Source organism: Aquila chrysaetos, chromosome 15 (assembly GCF_900496995.4).
Source record: "Aquila chrysaetos chrysaetos chromosome 15, bAquChr1.4, whole genome shotgun sequence".
NCBI classification, from domain to species: domain Eukaryota; kingdom Metazoa; phylum Chordata; class Aves; order Accipitriformes; family Accipitridae; genus Aquila; species Aquila chrysaetos.
The window spans coordinates 1,322,633-1,341,996 of NC_044018.1; the positions used below are offsets into that span (position 1 = coordinate 1,322,633).

Consider the following 19,364-nt stretch of genomic DNA (forward strand, 5'->3'; position numbering starts at 1 on the left):
GCCCCCGGCCTGACGTTGTGTTGGGGGGGGGGGGGTGTGTGTGTGTGTGTATGTATGTGTATGTATGTGTGTGTATGTGAGGGGTGTGGGGCCCCGGGCTGGGGGTTTGGTGCTGTGCTGAGGTGCACCAGGCTCTACATCCCAGTGTAGGTGGGGTGGGGGTGACGGAGGGGGAGGCAGCGTGGGGCCCGGTCCCCGGCTGAGGTGCGGGGAGGGGGCTTCTGGGGGGTTTGGGGGACTTTGGTTAGGTCCCGGGGGGTGGGAGATGTGTGGGGTGCTGTGGTAAGGGGCTGGTGCCCCAGTAGGGTGTAGAGTGCCTGCAGGGTGCTGGGATGAAGGTCTGATCCTACACTGAGGTGTGGGGCTTCTGGGGTGAGGGGCTGGCTGGGAGCTGGACTATGAGCATTTTGGGAAGGGGTGTGGGTGGCTGGGTCCGGCAGCGGAGGGGCTCTGCAGGGAGTGGCCTATGGGACCATCAGGTTAATAGTGCAAGTTATAAGGATTGCCCTCCCCACCCCCACCCCTTGACTCTCCTGCCAACAGTGTGTCCTTTTCTTATCTTCTCCCTTTCATCTGTACCTGATATCTTATTTCCCAGGTACCTGCCGGCTTGTTGTTGTTGCCCTGTGCCCTAAGGCATTGCGGGCCCTCTCTTGAAGTTCCCCTCTGCCAGCACTGCTCTGTGCTGAGGTTGTACAACTCCTGCTGCAGCTATGCAGCTCCTGGCTCGATCCTCTGCCTCCACGTGTGTTCTTGGTGTTCCTGGGCTTGACAACAGCTTGTCATGTCTGAGCTGTCATCAGTCACCACTTTCCCAAAACAGCAATGCCTTAACGCAGGCAGGTTGGGAGGAACTTCCCCCTACTGGTAGATTATTGAATAAATTATTATTTCTAGCAGTTCATGAGCTCTTATTACTAGTCTTCTTGGATACAGAGTATTTATTCTCGGGTTTCAGTTGTGAAAAGCCATGTAACAGAAAAGTTACTATTTTACGATAATGATCTCAAACTGAGAATAAACAGCATCGAGTGTTAAACTGCTTTAAATGGCTACTGTGTTAATGAAGGCTAAAAAAGCGTGGTTTATGGTATTTGGCAAGATGGGAGCTAGGAGAGAAACTCTAGAAGTCTGTTGGGTAAAGAGCTGTCTCGGCTGGGAGGTAAATGCCAGCGTGAAATCCTCACAAGAATAAACTGACTGCAAATATAGGCAGGAGCAAGAAGGTTTCTAGGAATGTGTCAGGGAGGTCTGGAATGAGCTTTGCGAGAGACAGAAAGTAGAACTAATTTCTGAATTATCTGACTCCATTTTAGAAAAAGGACTTTAGGATGCATTTGTTCATGATGACAGAATCTGACTTGATCTGGAAGATCTCTTCTGTGTGCGCTTGTTTTATGGCTTATGCTCAACTGAAACAGAGCCTTGTGTTGTTCTAGTCTCTGTCATGCCTGAACTGCTGCCATTCGGTGTTTTCTTCGCAGTCCCCCTCCTCCTCTTCCTTCTTTACTGATTTGTTTTGTTTTGTTTTTTACTGGAAGTCTATTTCCACCTATTAAAATTGTGTTCTTGTAGGTGCTCTGGTGAAGACATGGCAGCTGTTACCCCACAGAAAAGGAGCCGTAGTTCTACTGATACCGATGGGTATGTTAACTTTTCATAGATTTTTGTTTTTCTAATAAAACCAGATTAATTGCTGCACATAGAATAAAATAGGTGTTTAAAATCCTTGAGAGCTTTTAGTGTAAAATGGAAAAAATATTAAGATGCTTCTGAGACACAGTTAGCATCAGCCCATGTTTGTTATTCAGTGACTTACAACATTTTTATATTGTACTGAGCATCTTGACAGGTTTCATCTAATATGTAGGGAAACTGAATCTAAAAATGATCTTCAATCTATAGCATAGCACAGAATTAGAAATGAGAAAAAGCCGTTACACTGAGCTGATACTTTGCAGGCCCATGTTAGTAGGTTGCATTATTTTGCATTAGGGCATTTTTTTTGTTATTAAAGTAAGGTACTGTGTTTTGGCAGTCACCTCTGTCAAGTGCATATCCCTGTACATGACACTTACACACACACCTAGCCAGACATAACCAGTAGAAACCTATAAACTGATTGTTTAGAAACTTAAGAAATAAAACCCCTGATGTTTGCTTTTCTTTGTGGTAAAGCCTCAGTCTTTCCCATTTGGAAAGACTTTGATATACAGTACAGAAATGCTGAGGTCTGCACAAATTATCTGAATAGCCTTCTAGTGTTAACAGAAAAATAGTTCTGTTGTTATGTATACCTAAAAAAATTATGGATATTTTTTCCCCCTAAATCTAGTGGAGGAGGAGCTAGTGGCCATGAACAAAAAGATGAGTTTTAAATCCAAAAGTATAGCTTGTTTCTTATTCTTTAGTAACTCTACCAGCTGAACAGATTTTTCTCACGTTTGTTGTCTATATATCCTTCCCCCCCCCTGCCAATATTTGGGGGGGGGGGCTGGGGAGACCAAGAGTGAAGTTTGATTTCTGAATTGGAAAGACAAATCCCTGAGATAGGGTGTAAATACTCACTGAGGAAACGCCCCGCTATGTTGCGCACCAAATACGTTACAACCAGGAATGGCTGAACGTGTCCTTCATGTAAATGTATTATCTCCTTTTAGGCAGTATGTTCAGAAGCTATTAGTGATTTACTGATGAGGTTTGAGACTCTGACGTAGCTGTCAGAGTGAGATTTCAGTGCATGCCTTTCAGAAACTGCTGTAAAATATTGTGAGTTCCCCCCCCAGCTTTATCAGTCTTACGTACAGGGGTGGGGGATGCACGAGCTTTTTCAGAGGCACAAATCTGAGTTGACAGAGTTGGTCTGAAACAAATCAAACTTTTTTTTTTCTCCTTAATCATGAATAGCACTGATTCTGTCGGCAGCGTTCCAGAAAGTAGAATGACTGTTGTTCCCAGGTGCTTTAACAAGTTCAGGCAGGAAAATAGATTTGCTATTTAAAAAAAAAAATGTGGAGAATGGTGAGACAGTCTTAGGCCTTTTGATATTTGTGTATTATATTTTGTTATTTGATATTTGTATTTGTTACAGAGCATATACCAGTACAGGCAACTAAGCTGAGTGAAAATTAAGTGTTACTTAAGTGAAATAATAATTGAAAAGCTTTCAATAGTACATGTGATGTTTTGCTCTGTAATTATTTTTACAGTTCTTCCTTGGCCTTTGAGACACCTGTGAAAAAAATGATGATAGGCTTTGCTGAAGGTCTGTCTCCACTCAAGAAATCAAGAAATGATTGGTTTGCTTCTCAAATAAAATGGTTATCTAGCTCCAGTGATGAGATGAAAGAAAATGAGGCTGTCCCGGTGAAGCCGGCACTGTCGAGGAGGCTGGATGTTTCACCCCTTCAGGCAGCCAGTGCTCCCACGGCTGCACAGAGGGAGTCCTCAAGGAAATTATCCCCAAAGCCAGCTTCCTCGTACAAGCCCCTTATGCCTGTGGTGTCTTTTTATAGCAAGGAGAAGCGATACCTTACTCCTCTTGAGAGGAAACAACTGAATGAGAACCACTCCTTGGGTGAGAGGAATAGGGAGGAAAATCTCCCAGCTGCCAGCAGGACTGAGAAGATGAACATGAACTTGAGCAGGAAAACAAGCTTAAAGCCAACCAAGCACTCAACAAGCTCCAAGCATGGCAAAACTGTCCCCAAAACACTTAAGAAGGCAAAAGGAGATGTACCAGTGGTAAAACCCAGTGTGGAGAAAGAGAATGTGAATTGCCTAATTAAAAAGAAGATGGATTCACCCTTCAGAGTCCTAAGCATGACAGTTAAACCAGCCCTGAAACTCCAGTTGGGAGCAGCGTTCTTTTCTGCCAGGAAGAAATCGCACTCTAAAAAACCAGTTGTAGACACTAAGTCTCTCCAGGGTCTCCCCAAATCTCTGCAAGAAAACGATCAGCCCAGACCACCGACAACTACAAAGTCTAATTCAGCTGATAGAAACAAAATTCTTGAGGCGGATGGTATATTGAGAAGTATTTCTGTGCCTCAGAAGAAAGGAAATGAAAACAGGGAGGACTTTACAAGCTGTGCAAATCAAGACAGAGATTTGGCATGTGAAGGAAAAACATCTCCGCAAAAAAGCAGAAGCACCTCTGGTCGGTTTTGGGCTTCGAAGTCTGCAGCTGCAGGAGACAGTGATGCAGAGAACGTGGTAAGTAGATGGGTCATCAGGACCCACAGAGGCCTTCAGGTGACGCACACAGAGCTTTCTGAGCAAGCTGGAAGTAACACATGCTCCAGTTATTTGGACATAGGGGGTTTATTTAGATATATTAGTGGATTTTGCCTAGGAAAACTTTCACAGATTTATTCCCGCCTTATGAAGGCATAAAACTGTGGTAAACTTTCAGGAAGTTCTTGTCAGCATCCCTATCTGTCGCTAGCTCTCTGTTGCGGTGAAATATTCCATTTATGACAGCTGAAAGGAAAGCTTTCTGCATGATGTTTTTCCAAAAGACAACATGTATTCTTTTTTTTGTGATAAAGGGCAGCTGAAAAAGAAATTTCTAAATGTTTTAACAAATGTAACAAATGCCGAGGCTGACCTTGCTGAGTTTTGTGGGAGGTCAAGAGCCCACATCCTGGGTGTTCTCCCCAGGTAACTGTTTGCAAAACCTTACCTGCTCAAAGCTTGGCGGAAGGAGGCGCTTCTCGAGTTCTGCTGCTGTGCTCCTTGAAACCAATTTTGGTTTTCCCCACCCGTGTGCTTCTCAGGCAGTGAAGTAATTGGACAGAGAAAGCAAAATTGTTTCTTGAGTGTCTTTATTTAGAGATTTCTCCTGGGTCACAAGATGTTGCTTGCTGGGACAGCCTGTGCTGTAATTCAAGCGGCACTAGCAGGCCTTGGTGTGGTCTGGGCTTCTCTTTTTAGCGATTTTTTTTCTCAGCAGGAACTATGTGTGCTAGTTCTGCAGCTCCCTTCTCCAAGGAAGCAAGGCTAAGCCCTGGTTTCGCATGCTTTATAACAAACCAACAATGACTTTTCTGAGTTGTTCTGTGTTTGAAGAACTGTAACATTTTTGTATATCACTGAAGAGATATAAGCAACCTTAGCAGTGAATACTCCTGGTGATAGAAAAGTGTTGTTTGGGTAGGGTTTTTTTTTTAAACATACATTTGATTCTTGTGCAAATACGTTTAGCAGTGCCTGAATGGTTAAACTTTGCAATGAGTCTCACTTATTGTCAACCAGTTAATGCTTGCCAGACCTCACTTTTAATTTTAGGATTTGGTAGAGAATTATTTAGTTCGGTATGTAGATTTCACTTTCTAATGCGGTGCTTAGGTGTGAAAGGTAAGGGTGGCAATGGAACGCGTGCAGCAGTAAAATACAAATTCAGAACAGGTTCGCAAACTGTTTCATTACACTTGATGTGATATTTTGCTGTTGCATTCTGGCATCTAAAACTTAGGAAAGTAGGAAAAGGCAGTGCAATACTACTCTAGTATTTTATACTGGCATTGAAAGGAAGTAGTGAACAAGATGGGAAGCTGTTTTTATAGGGCTAATGTGTTCTATATTCCTGTGTCAGTTCAATAAAAGACAGTTTATTGCCTCCTTTGTTCACCTGCACTGTTTTAGTATCTCTCTCACATTCCTGACTTGATTGTCAATATGTTTTTACAATGCAGCATTAATAAACCACAAATGTTAGCTTGTGCAATCTAACCTTGCACATGCAGTAAAAAAAAAAAAACCAAACGTGAAAGCATTTGATTCTGCTGTGATGGCAGTTTTTTGTGTTGGCAAACTATTTCTCAGAGGTTAACCAGAAGCATAGAGTGTTTGAAAAGGGAACGTAGTGATTTCGTTACCGCAAACTAAATACAGACCAAGTTTGGCCTTGATCTAGTCTCAGATTCTGCTACAGCCAGTTGCTTTGCCTGGTGACTGTCTAGCTTTCCTGATGGGAAATGATATGCTGTCATGTATAAAAAGAGCAGAGTTCAAGGCAAAAATCAGTTTGGCAAACTTTTATTTTTATAGAACATTTGCAAGAGGCTTCCAAAAGCTGTGAAGATGCATAGTTGTAGACAGAGAATGAAGCAGAGTCCCAGAAATGCTGAGGTAAAGAAATGATACAAACCTCTACAGTTAAGATTTACTTAAAAACACAAGAAAAAAAAAAAACCCAACACATCCTGCACTAAAACAAAAGCAGGGGTATACATAGGTGTTAAGATGTTGAGAATCAAAATCCACGATCATTGTCATAAGCTGAATTTGGTCTTACAGTAGTCAAAGGCAGGTAGATGAGAAATGTCGATGGTACGCCTCAAGGCTGTGAGCAACCTGCAGGACATGAACTTTTCCTCAGTGCTGGGATGCAATGTTTCCAGCAACACTTTCAAATTCAGCAGTCAGATGTAACTTTAATAATGGTGAGATGGGTAGTCTTCTAAGACTGTGTTTTGTTATTGGAAAATACAGCCATTGGTAACACTTCATAATGTCAATTAATGCTCATTGTGAAGGTCCCTTGAAGTGTATGTGATTCTGTAGCTGCTGTCCGACAACTTCATCAGCTGGAGAGTTTTTGTTTTGCCCTAAGAAAATTGTCTTAATTTATAGGATGTTGATGAAATCAGTTCTTCTACAACCTGTGAGTCAGATGACTGCATTATTCCTTCAAGTCAATCTCCGCGTAAGGCACATAAGCGAGGTAAGTTGGATTATACATGTCTTGGTCTATGACCTTTGTTGCTGTAGGAAAATGACACAGAAGAGACTTTGAAAATCTCTTAGGTTACCGGCTTTTCCCCAGCAGGATCAGCTCTGCTGAATTCCCATGTTGTCCTATAATTTCATGTTTAAATAAGCTGGACAGTGATCATGGAGATTCTGCTGTTTCCCTGATGAATCTGTTTTAGTGTTAAGCTGAATGTAAACTGTGTTTTATCCTGATGTCTAACCTATCTTTCCTCTTTGCTTTACTACATAGCCCATTCCCAGTAAGATTTGGGAAATTACTGTATTTGAAACCTATTATTATGTTTTTTCCCCATTCTTTTCTCCCTGGACTGTTACCCTGATTCTTTCAGCTTTCCTTTTTAAATCTTTATTTGTAGGCATCTGACTTTTTAGTTTATTTTCTCCAGACTGAGTCATGTCTTTCCTGGTACAGCACTCCCAAACAGATCTCTGTCTGAGCCTTACCAGCACTAATTAGCAGGAAGGGAGTGATTCATATATTTCACATGTAGTGAATGCATACATTTCCACAGGAAACTTTGTGAGATGCCTTTGGTTTGAGGCAGATGGTAACCCAAGTGCTTTACATGCAGCTGCTGCCCAGAGGGTTGATCCCTATCCCTTATTTTGCCCCAGCTTGTTCCCTATCCCTTATTGTGCCCCAGCTTGTTAAGTATAGTGGTTCCTCTCATCCTTATTTTAGTCTGTTTGTTTCTGTCCATTTTCCATACATGAATGCTTTTTAAATTAAACTCTTAAATGCCCCTATGTGCTAGGTATTATCTACAAAGTTATAAACATATATTATTGTTTACTCCTGATGGTCACCGAGGAAACTCCACTCTATACTTTTTGTTTCAGCAGTGAATTATTAACAATAAGTACTTGAATATGATTTTTTTTTTTTTCCCTAGTCAACTTTGCCCCTTTTCTTATGGTTGGTTTACAGAGACCGTATTTCCCTACTAATGCAAGGGAATTTTCAGAAGTTATATATTAATTTTAAGACATTTATTATTTTTCCTCTTGGGGATAACAAGTGATAATAAAAAGAAAATATGTTGCTTAAATATTATTTTATTAAGGCAGACTAATGTGTTGGCCTTTACCTGCTGTCTCATCTTCCAAGTATGCACTAACATGTGCCAGTATGTTTGCAGGAGTTGAGGTCATGTTATTTTATCCTAATTTCCTGGTTTCTCCATTTTTTCCGTTTTAAAAATAGGCAGCATTCGCTATTCTAGCCTCAGCAGCCCTGGGTTAATTCAGTCCTTGCTAGCCTGAAAAGTTCTAATTTATCTGAGTGTTCTCTCAACATCTTTCCCCAGCTGTGGAAGTTCAGATCTCCTTTGTGTCTTAATTGCGCTAATGATCTCATCACAACTAATTCTTTTACTGATGACTGAAATAAAGCGCTAGATTATTTGTTGTCATTTGTCATCTGGTTTTAGTGTTTCCTCCTCTTTTGGTAGCAGAAACTTCTGGATTTTCCTCTTGCTGTTACAAGATTCTTTCCTGGTATTGTGGCCTTCCCAGGTAGCACTCAGTTTTCAATTTGGCATTTCTCCTTTCAGTCCTTCGTGTTGCTGCCCTGCTTTCCCCTGGTTTCTACTCTCTTTGTGATTCCTTGAGTTTCCATTGAGAGGTAAAGTCATGATTTAGCCGTGTTTGTCTCTTACTCCACTTCTCTCTGACACATCTGGTCTTAATCTGTTTCTTGGAGAAATTGCCAGCACTCCTGAGCTTCCTTCCCCCCACCCCTTTAGACTTGCTTTGCATGGGAACTTATTCATCCACTTTTGGAACGTAGTGAAGTCTGTTTTCTTGAAGGTCACCATTTCTCCATGCCTCCTCTTCTTGTTCTGAGGAGTGGCGTGCTCTCTGCTGCCAGCCACTTTTCTTTATGCTACCTCCAGCTCTGTATAAAAGCCTCCTGTTACTGTGTTTTCTACCTGTTTATAAAGCTGTTGCCATCACATTCCCAAAGATTGCCTGACATTATTTGCCGGCTGGCGCCTTTCCCAAGAAGTGCCTTGGCCCTCTAAGATCCTACATTTCTAGGAAGCTGTAGGCTTATTATTGTTTGTTAGTGTCGTCTTCATGACTCCTCATGATCTTTTCCACTACTGATATTAACAAGAGACTTTTTTTATTGTGTCCTGTTTCCTAGAAACAACTGGTTCATCTTCATGGTGTATTTTTTGGCGGCTGTTAGGGCCACTCTTCTGCTTATGTACTTTACTATGTTTCTGTAATTCCTATGAATTCTCTGTCAAATATCTGTGAATGCAGTCGAAGTATGAGAGCAGAAAGCAGTCTAGTACCTAAACTTTTTATACTTGAGGGAAAATGTATTCCTAACTAATAATTTGCCTTGTTTTACTTATCAAAGTCTTTGCTAAATTATCCTAAAACTTCCAGCTTGTGTGCTGTAACCTAGCGCTGAGCCCATCATTTCCCAGCTTCTCTAGGATGAAGAAGCTATAGGTTCAGGCTGCCTCAGCCACAATAATGGAAAATGGAGAAACCTCTGCTTGATTAACACTCTTAATTAATAGCCAAGGAAACACTAGACTAGTGCAGCAGAAATTTCTGCGTTGTAATTCCAATGTGAGAGGGGAAAGTACCAGATAGCCTGATCAATGTTACTTCAGTGGATTGAAGGTAATTATGGCTGGATACCATTCATGGACACAACCTTTATATACTGCAGTATCAACAGCTTCCCTGTACTCTTATAAGCTCTTGTCTGTAGAGTTCAATTTCACTGTTGTGTATCATTTTGAAGTCTCATTGGTGTTTGAATTTCTGTTTCCATGTATTGACATGTTCTGCAACTAAAAAGGATTCTAAACCACAATAACTTCATTCGTCTTTTCCAGCATCTGCTTCAAATGCTGTTGTCTACCCCATATTCAGTGTACCCCCTGCCAGCAAGAAAAGGTAGGCTTATCTTTGCTAAGTCTCTCCAAGAATGATCAGAAGTGTCATATCTGCAGAATAATATTTTTTTTTAATTATAGTAATTCTAAAAACAATAGCTTAGCTTTCTCCCAATCCTTGTAAGGTTTGGGAGCCTGGGGTTTTTACTGGGTTGGCTTTTTTTTTTCCTTTTAAAGGGAAGATGAAAGATGAAAGTTGTGTTTGGTTTAGGGGGATACTAGCCTGTGAATAAGGAAATACACATTTGCTTACTGTCTGTAATACATTTTACTTGTGAGGTTGTACATATTATTTAGCTGATTTTTTTTTTTTTTTTAACGAAAAAGGAAATAATCGTTTTCTCTTAGCTGTTGCTAATGATAAAATCATTAGAACAAGGGGGACTGTTTCAGGACATATTCATCACCAAGAATGCCATAGCCTTGGTGGTGTTTGGGCCCTGTAGAGGGGTTTTTATTTATACTACTTCTGTAGTGTTCTGTAACTCCCTATCTGGAGTGTCCACAACGAGCAGTAACTTTCAGTCTTTATGTACTGGCCGTTCATTAGGGACCTGCACCTCCCATCAGCCAGAGACCCTCGACAGCACTAACTACAAATTTGAGTAGGTACCAGAGTTGTCAAAACAAATTGTCTTTACTTGGACAGTTTGGCAAGTGTAGTGGCAAGGTATAACATTGCCTGCTGGCCATACAATGAGCAGAGAGGCATTGCTGTCCCTCACTAGAGTCTAATAAACGGTATGGGTTTCTGTATATATGTTTAAGTCTGCACTGTAGACAGCAAACATGCTTGTTCATGAGTTTACTACGCCTACATCACCAATTGGTATGGAAGTGATGGCTCTGGCATGTGCATTCTTGCCACATTTGAAGAAATTCTGTGTTGCAAGCAACCTTTTGAGCTAAGTTTGTGTACATCACCTACAGCATGTGAAAATTTGACTCTATGTTTAACTGGGCCAGTTAACTTATTGATTTACTCATTGAGTAACGCTGGAAAGGCTGACGGGGCAGGTCAGTAACTCTGCTCAGGCCAGTCTGTGGCTCTTGTAGGAACTGGCAGCTTCTCTGTTTCTGTCACAGTCAACCTCCTTTACCAGTTAAGCCTACAGTATTAATTTTTAAACTGTTGAAATGACTCACTCTTGGGGAAGGCACTGGCTTACTGGAGTTGTACAGAGCTAAAGATTTCAGAAGGCTTGTTATTGTGGAATACCCACGTTCTTTAACTTCAGTGTCAAACTGAACTTTCTCTGCCATAAGGTTCATTGCTTTTCAATAGTAACTTTTCCTGTGATATGCTTTTGTAAATATTACAGTGCTGTGGCTAACACTGACCAACATCTTCACTGTTAGCACTCGGGGAAGTATTTGTCTGCTATACAGAAGTCACCTGAAGTGCAAAGATCATTAACTGCACTGGTCAGGTGTGTTTTGTATTGCACTTTTTTTTTTTTTTTAACCTGAGAAATTTTAGTACAGCAGCACTAGGTAGCAGCACACTCAGAAGTTTTGATCTAGGTGCCAAAGAAAAGGCAGAAGTTGTAATAAAGATGGGTGAAAAGGATTAACGGAAGCACTTGCTTCTCTTCCACTTTCCCATGTTCACCTGAATGGGTATTTCGTAAGTTTGCTGGGCGATGTTTGCGTCCTTGTTTTGGCTGGGACAGAGTTAATTTTCTTCCTAGTAGCTGGTACAGCGTGTTTTGGAATTAGTGTGAGCATAATGTTGATAACACACTGATGTTTTAGTTGTTGCTAAGTAGCGCATATCCTAAGTTAAAGATTTTTCAGTTTCCCATGCTCTGCCAGCAAGCAGGTGTACAAGAAGCTGAGAGGGAGCACAGCCAGGACAGCTGACCCGAACTAGCCAAAGGGACATTCCATACCATAGGACGTCATGTTCAGTATATAAACTGTGGGGACTTGGCCAGGAGGGGTGGATCACTGCTTGGGTGTTGGTCAGCGTGTGGTCAGCAATTGCACTGTGCATCACTTGTCTTTACTTGGGTCTAATTTCTCTCTTTTTGTTATATTACTTTTAATTATTACTATTTTTTATTATTGTTGTTGTTAGTATTATATCTTATTTTACTTTATTTATTAAATCTTTCTTCTCTCAACCCACAAGTTACTTTTCTTTTTTGATTCTCCTTCCCATCCCACTGCAGAATGAGCGAGCGGCTGTGTGGTGCCTAGTTGCTGGCTGGGGTTAAACCACAAGTTTGCTATTTACTGTGATGGAAATGAAGCACAAGCATGTGAAGTTTGCTTTTTGATTCTGTAAAAAGCATGATATTGCTAAATTACTTGCAGGCACTGGGACTTTTTACTCATAAGGTGTGATTGTACTACCTGGTGTCTGTGCTTCTGACTAGCTTATTTCTTCATTAATTTGCTGTTGTACTCGTAGACCTCTAGTGGAAAAAGACTTTTTTTCTCACACAAGAACCAGAGCTACTAATGCCTCTCCCATATTGAATCAACTTCTTGATACATTTTGTTAACAATAAAAGCATCCTGAGATGAGTTTATTGTGAACATAAAAAAAAACAACTTGAAGTTGCTCCTAAAAGAGCCAAAATAAGCTTTCCAAAACTTGTTGCGCTACTGTAGTTTTCTGCCACAGAAGTGTTGAAAGAGAGATCTGATTGCAATATTTGCTTTGCTTCCTCATGTGGCTTTTCAAATACCTTCCGTGGTGCAAGTGGAACCGTGGAATATGTGGAAATCCTGGTGTTTGTGATTAACTGAAAATCAGTCTTGGATTTGCAGTTGTCTCCTGGGAAGCTGATGAGCACAAGCTTTTCCTACATGAAATCTCTGCTTTGGAAATTCTTCTTAGTATCCAAATCTATAAAATTGTTTGGTGTATCTCTAAATTAGTTCCATATTAAGGTTCACTGCACAATAGTTAAAATTTCCCATTTGAAGATTGCTTAAGAAATGCCACCTTACATGCAGAAGTCTAAAGGTAGGTTAGAAAACCTGTGCGATTATTAACACCCCTAACAATGTGCTTCTCTGTAGCTGAAGCCCACATTGTAAACCTAAGAATTCATATAAAGCCTCCATGTCTGGATCTGAATATGAAAAATTCCTCTTGGCCTTGCTTCGGTCCGCTTCCCTTTGGGAGCATGTCCCTGCTAGATGGCAGAGGAGAGCTTAGCCCGAGCACCAAGGGTTTTTCCTGAAATGCTGCCGATCCCCTGGTCTAAAGGTGGTGTTGGTGTGAGGAGCTGGGACTTGTGGTGGTGAAGCAGGAGCTGAGTAGGGAAGCTGTCTGGGGACCCCAGGGGTAGACAGAGTGTGGGCTTGAGACCAAACTATGGTGATTCTTGGCCAAAGCCTTGTCACATGTTCTTGTACACCGTGATCGAAACCTAGATGAAATGCTTCGTAGGTTATTGGAGTTCACTTTTTCACTTTCTTCCTTTTTTTCCCCTTGAGGGGAGAGTGGTGTTGATGTGGTATGCACTCTATCGTCAGCTTTCCTCACAAAATTGGGAACACTCGAAGCTTTGTAAGATGACTTCAGACGATGCTACTTCCCCTGCTGAGTCTGGCAGGGTAGGACCCTTATCCTTGCCTCGTATCACACTGTCCAGGAGTCTGGCACAGATTCCTGAGCTGCTCAGACCAAGCTGAAGTACTGTGGGTTGCAGTGTGGTCGTGCAGCGAGGCACATGCTCACATTTCCAGGTATTCATAGCCACATCTCCCTGTGTTCATCTTCCTGAGCCCTTTGATGATTGCTGCCCCAGCAGCACCTATTTCCTCACCCACAGTTTCCATACTTCACAGACCTGGCCCTCTGCTGCTCAGTTTGTTGTGTATCTCTTCAACTGTTCAAGGAGCTGCTGAATTTCCAATATCCTGGAAAGGGATGGCTGTGGAAGTGAGAGAGGTGCTTAATCAAGAGTTATTTAACTTCTGATACAATTGTGGCACTTCCTAGAGCCCCTGTCCTTCCCTCCCTCTCCCAGGGTAGCTGGCACCACAGCTGTCAAGAAGCTATGCTGTACCTGGCTTAGTTTGGGGTGTTCTGTAATAAGAGTTGCTACCCTGCCCTGGTACCCAACATGTAATGTTAACCTTTGTCTGCGGTGACTAATTTTCATCTCTGAAATTATTTTCAGGATGCAGGCTACACTGGATGAACTGACTTCTCTGTTTGGGTCCAGCCCACCTGCAAAAACATCTCACACCTCGCAGAAAAGCAAGAAGGCAAAAGAGCTCTGCAAGCGCTCCAGAGATCAGATGATCATTGTAAGGTTCCCCTCGGGGTGTGCTGGGTCCTCAGGGTGACTTGGTAGTGAGGAAACAAGAAATATGTCTTGTCTAACAGATAAGTAGTTTTCCTCAACTGTAAACCTCAAACCGACCACACTGTGACGACAGTAACACGGCAGTGATTAACATATTTAGCACTTTAGGACAGGGTAGTAGCTGGGAAATACATTGTTATGGTTTCCCTGGGACTAACACTTTATTACATTTTGGAATTCAAAAGAGGTTTATGTAACATAATATTTAAAACAAAACAAAACAAAAAAAGCCAAAGAGGAACTCAGCCAAGCCTGTATAGATGCTATAGGAGTGAATTTGGCTGGATAATTTTCCTTTCCCACGGCTTCCTGGCCCGCTGCGCGAACAGACTCAGCACAGCACTGCAACCACAGCGGCAAACGTCAGCCAGGGCAGCATAGGAGCAGGAATGTGCGAGCGAGAGCTGAGACTGAACGGAGCTCGCTCTGTTAACAAGTGGGTGCCTCTTCGGTAGCTCCACGTCTGCCTTCCTGCTGCTGCCCTTCAGTGTGGAGTACTGATTTTGGAGCAGCAGGAGGCCAAACGGTGTTATTGAGGCTCGCGTGTCATCTAGCTATCACGCGTATGGGTTTCCAGAAAATACGCCCTCAGCAATGAGTAATTTTTTTAGTAAACCATTTGTTCTCACTTGGTGACATGCAGACATTTTTAAGCCTGTTTCCTGAGGGAACAGGGCTTATGTGATCATTCTTGTCTGCTGATCTGCCTTTTCTAGCACCTTTTGAGTCATTTGGATGATTTCTGTCAAATTTGAGACCTCACAGTTACAAAGTTTTGAGTGTTTTGAAAACTGGTCCCCAAGGAAGGGAGAAACCCAGATGAATGCCTGCGCTGAGAGGAAAGCAGCAGCATGTATTCAGCAGTCATCACTACCCCGAACATGGCTGGCTGGCCAGCCACAAGCTCCAAGCCTGCCCGGCACGCCTCGGCTGCGTGTCAAACTGCTGGGCCCACGAGGGACAGACTGTGGGTGCTGTGACATGGGGAGGAAGCCCGAACTGGGATGTGGGGAAGGGAAAGCAGCTGCTGCAGTATCGGCCAGTGCAGAGAAGTAAGATGAGTCCTTAACAAACCATGCTTCACTTCACCTCACTACTTAAAGAGCAATCTGCTGTTTGCTTGCACAACTGGCATTCAGTTCCTTCTCTTCCCCTCCCTGTGTACTGACAGAGATAAAAACGAAGTTATTTTTAGATAACTGATGAAAACACAGTACAGAGTTTTCCTTTGGTTTTTTGTGGTGCACTTTTACATTGTTTTCTCAGTGAGGATGTTGCTGAACTATTTCAAGACTTGTTCCAAATAATGCATTGATTGTATTCCCTGGATAATTTAATGCTATACAGTTCTGAATGTTCTGCAAATAAGCAAAAGCTAGTCCTCCTCTCCACAGATGCAAATGAAAACAAGTACTTGAATCTTTGATGATTGTTACTAGAACTAATTCTCAACCTCATTCTTTAAACTGAACATGGTTTTGAACAGCTTCAGAGTGCTTAGCTGGCTCTGTTTCTTACTAGGATGCCGGTCAGAAGCATTTTGGTGCCATAGTTTGCAAGTCGTGCAGCATGATCTACACGGCTGGTAGCCCAGAGGATGAAGCCCAGCACATCCAGCACCACGAGAGATTCCTCGAGGGACTCAGATATGTGGTAAGGTGATGGCTGTGCTCGCAGCTCAGCTGAAGAACAGAGGGGGAATTGGTGTGTGATAGCCAGGTACAAAGTCAAGACAGCTGCAGGCAAACATTTTGTCATCCAGAGGGGAGGTTAAAGTGTAAGTTAAGCAGTTCCAGCAACTGTCTACCTTCATCAGTTTGATGAATGTGACTTGACTTTATTCCTGAAAGCTGGAGTGGTTCAGATTACAGCTTCATCTGCCAGAGTCTGCACTGAATCACTTCCTCTCTTTCGCTAGACCACTAACTTGTTGTTTGTTTTTTGGTTGTTTTTTTTTTCCTCCCTCTGTGGCAGGGTTGGAAGAAAGAACGGGTTGTGGCAGAGTTCTGGGATGGGAAAATTGTATTGATTCTTCCAAATGACCCAAAATATGCCGTCAAGAAGGTACATGTTTGTTTACTTTGGGGTTTATGTTGTAGATTAGCTTTCTGCTGGCTCAGCTCCTGGAACTACCTCAGTGTGTGATCATACATTGCTTGACAGTGCACAGGGTGAACAGGAGAGCTGAACGGGGTTGTGGCAGCAATCTAGGTTGCTGTGGACACCCACCCTGACACATCCTAACCCTGTTCCCTGTGCTGAAGCTCTTGTTCTTAGAACACCAGCATAACCTGATCCTTTCAGGCCCAAGGACTGGGTTGAGAGGCAGGTGCGCTGAGCAAGAGGTGTAGAGGGATGAAGACACAAGTGAGAGCCTGTTCTTTAACATTCTCTACAGAGTTAGAGCCTGATCTTGTGTAAGCACAGGCTTATTTGGGGGAACGAGTCCCCTTTCTGACAGGTTTCATGCCAGAGTCAAAGAATGTGCGCATTGGTTCCTTAACACACCTCTCTCCGGTTTTGTTTTCTTAGGCAGAAGATGTGCGAGAAATTGTAGATAATGAATTGGGATTTAAGCAAGTTTCTTTGAGCTGCCCAGCCAAGACTAAAGTATACTTGTTTGTGTCCAATGAGAAGATGATTGTTGGGTGCTTAGTGGCTGAATCAATCAAGCAGGTACATGTTATTAATGTATGGGGAGGGGCTGAAATTGCAGGCTAATCACTGGGGCTGTTTGCCTAAGCCTGTGTATTGGAAATCCTGGCTTAGGGCAGGAGGGGGGAAAATAAAACTAAGGAAATAAAAAAAAAAAAAACAAAACCAAAAAAACCACCAACCAAAAAAGCCACAGGAAAAAAAAAAAAGAAATTAAGGAAAAGCTTGTGCTTTTGTCAGGTTGAGACGTTGCTGGCAGGAGTTAGCCAAGTTTGCACGGCTGATACTGCAGCGAGCTTGCATCTGACCCTGGTTTGGGTTCTGGTTTACCTTGCTGGGTGGTGGTCTGACTTGTAAGAGAGCAGAAGGCAAGGCTGGGAGCACAGGAAGGTCTGTGGCTCTGCATCCTGTTGGGAAGGAGCAGTTTGATGCCTCTGCTTGTCCCTGCAGGCTTTCCGGGTGCTGTCTGAGCCAGGAGCTGTGCCGTCCTCTGGCCAGGACGCCTTGCAGCACCACCGGGCTTGGCGCTGCTCCACGGAGCCGGAGCCCGCCGTCTGCGGTATCAGCAGGATCTGGGTGTTCGGCCCGAAGCGCAGGAAGGGCATCGCCCGTCACATGGTGGACACGGTCAGGTAGGGAGAGGTGGTGGGAGGGCAGCGGGGAGCCGGGATCCCAGCTGGGATTTATCCTTGGGGAGGAAATGATGATTGCAGCAAAAAGTGTTTAGAAGGAACTTAGGGAAATGGATAAACTTGTATTGTTAAGCAAGTCTGGAATCCCCACTTCATAGTGGAAGGATATCAAATGGACAGATATTATATGTATATCTAATATTAAAGTAATATTTTTATTTCAAATCTGACACAAGTGTGGGCCATGCTGTTAACTACTGGGTATAACCGGAACACAGAGCTACATGGACTGGATTTTCAAAGACAAACTGTGCTTGTTGGGAAAATTTTTATTTTTTTATTTTTTTTACTGGTCAAGTTGATGGGCCCAAACACTTGAGTTTTTCCAGGCAGGAAATTCCGAGCTTTTCAAGCACAGGCAAAACTGGGAGGAAGAGTTAAAAATTTCCCTTCATCTATTAATATGGACTGCCTTGAGGGGGAGCTTGGCAGTCCATGAGCCTGTAGTAGCACATATCTTCTTTGTGTATCTCACTATGTGTATATATACACATAGCTCACTATGTGTATATAAAATACAGACATAAAGTATATAAGTACATATGTGTATAATTTTATATATTTATATTCATTCATTATTGTATCTGGAGCTCGGTATTCTGTAAATTCATCAGCCGGTGTTTGGTCTCCCCTTCCTCCCATGGTTAGGGTTTGATGTGCTACCTCAATGACACCTTCCAAACCTACAGGCTGTGTGAGCCAGCTGGACCTGGGTGACCTGTGGGTGCCCACGAGAGTCCTGGCACTGCTGTGGTGGACTTCACTCAGGAACTGTTGCAAGATATTTAACTGAAACCTCTGCGTTTCCATGTAAAACTGTGCGTGTGGGTTTTCTACCTGTATGCGGTCTTACATTATCCTTCTTGCTAATTTTAAAATGCCTCCTGGTTCCTGATTACGCCAGAATCTGAGAGGGCAAACTGGCATCTTGCAAGGATCTTATCTGGTTTGAAAGCAAAGTGACAGAAGAAATAACAGCTCCCTGCAGAAAGAGGAAAACACCCCTGCGGTGTGTTTTAGGAGTCTGATAAAGCAGCTGGCTGGTTGCAGCGCACCAATACCTCTGCTTTCTCTTTCAGGAGCACGTTCATGTACGGCTGCTACCTGAGCACTAACGAAATTGCCTTCTCTGACCCAACACCAGATGGCAAGTTGTTTGCAACAAAGTACTGCCAAACCCCTAACTTCCTTGTTTACAATTTTATTTATAACAACTGATTCGACTTGGTTATTGGAAGTTGAGGTTTGTTGAAATCATCTAAGATAATTTGTGTGTTTAAAATAACACTTAAGCGTTGTTACCTGCCTAAACGCTGTTTTCCTGCTGAGTGCTTGTTCCTCCCCTCGTGAGCAAGCTGGGGGAGAGTGTGTCACTTTGTGTACAGAGTTGTGTTGTATTTTAGTGTATGCTGTGAAACCTTGCTTGGATTTTGGGTAGGGGTTTCTTCTGAAACTAAATTTTATTGTGAGTAACTTAATTTCTTTTAAAGGTTTAATTAATATAAATATGGCTAATTTCTACCTGTGTAGGTATGTAATTCTGAGCTCTCTGCAGTTTTCACGCTGTAAAGGGCTTGTCTGGGGTAGAAGCCTTAGTACAAGCAGTTACTAAATTTATGCACAGAGGAGTAGGAGATGTCTTAAAACAACTGACTTGTGGCAGGACTTCTCCCAGTGTGTAAGACCTGGAACCCTCACGGTGTTGTGCTGCAGGGGAAGCTGTCACGGGAGCTGCCTTCTCAATAAAATGTGTGAAATGCTGCTTGAGCTTGTTTCTGTGCACAGAAGAGATGTGGGAATGCTTCCAACGCTCTCCTAATTGAGGAGTTCAGAGAAGGCAGCAGTGGCTGAAACAGAAGCTGAGGGCTGCGTGGGGGAGCAGGACAAGTATATGTGTTGTAACCTCTTTGTCTCTAACCAGCTGAAGGCAGGCATTTCCCCTAACAGCAGGCTTTCCTTTAACAAATCCCCAAGAGACTGTTTTTTCT

At 42.7% G+C, this 19,364-nt stretch overlaps 1 protein-coding gene across 2 annotated transcripts; it reads left to right on the top strand.

Moving 5' to 3' along the window:
- Positions 1 to 823: 823 nt before the first annotated feature.
- On the top strand, positions 824 to 19,138 carry ESCO2 (establishment of sister chromatid cohesion N-acetyltransferase 2). 2 transcript variants are annotated; one of them, XM_030037821.1, is made up of 11 exons: positions 824 to 843; positions 1,576 to 1,644; positions 3,210 to 4,215; positions 6,637 to 6,727; positions 9,639 to 9,699; positions 13,841 to 13,970; positions 15,551 to 15,682; positions 16,004 to 16,093; positions 16,562 to 16,705; positions 17,135 to 17,316; positions 18,456 to 19,138. In XM_030037821.1, exons 2-11 carry the CDS (start codon positions 1,592 to 1,594, stop codon positions 18,592 to 18,594), a joined length of 2,028 nt encoding a protein of 675 aa, XP_029893681.1. In that variant the 5' UTR covers positions 824 to 843; positions 1,576 to 1,591; the 3' UTR covers positions 18,595 to 19,138. The 2 variants fall into 2 exon arrangements, with proteins under 2 accessions (XP_029893681.1, XP_029893680.1); XM_030037820.2 differs by lacking the exon at positions 824 to 843 and adding an exon at positions 1,092 to 1,162.
- Positions 19,139 to 19,364: the final 226 nt, after the last annotated feature.

Coding starts and splice junctions, on each gene's coding strand:
- ESCO2 (XM_030037821.1), top strand. CDS start 1,592: ATGGCAGCTGTTACCCCACAGAAAAGGAGCCGTAGTTCTACTGATACC. Junction 16,706..17,134: donor TGGCTGAATCAATCAAGCAG/GTACATGTTATT, acceptor TTGTCCCTGCAG/GCTTTCCGGGTGCTGTCTGA. Junction 17,317..18,455: donor CACATGGTGGACACGGTCAG/GTAGGGAGAGGT, acceptor TTTCTCTTTCAG/GAGCACGTTCATGTACGGCT.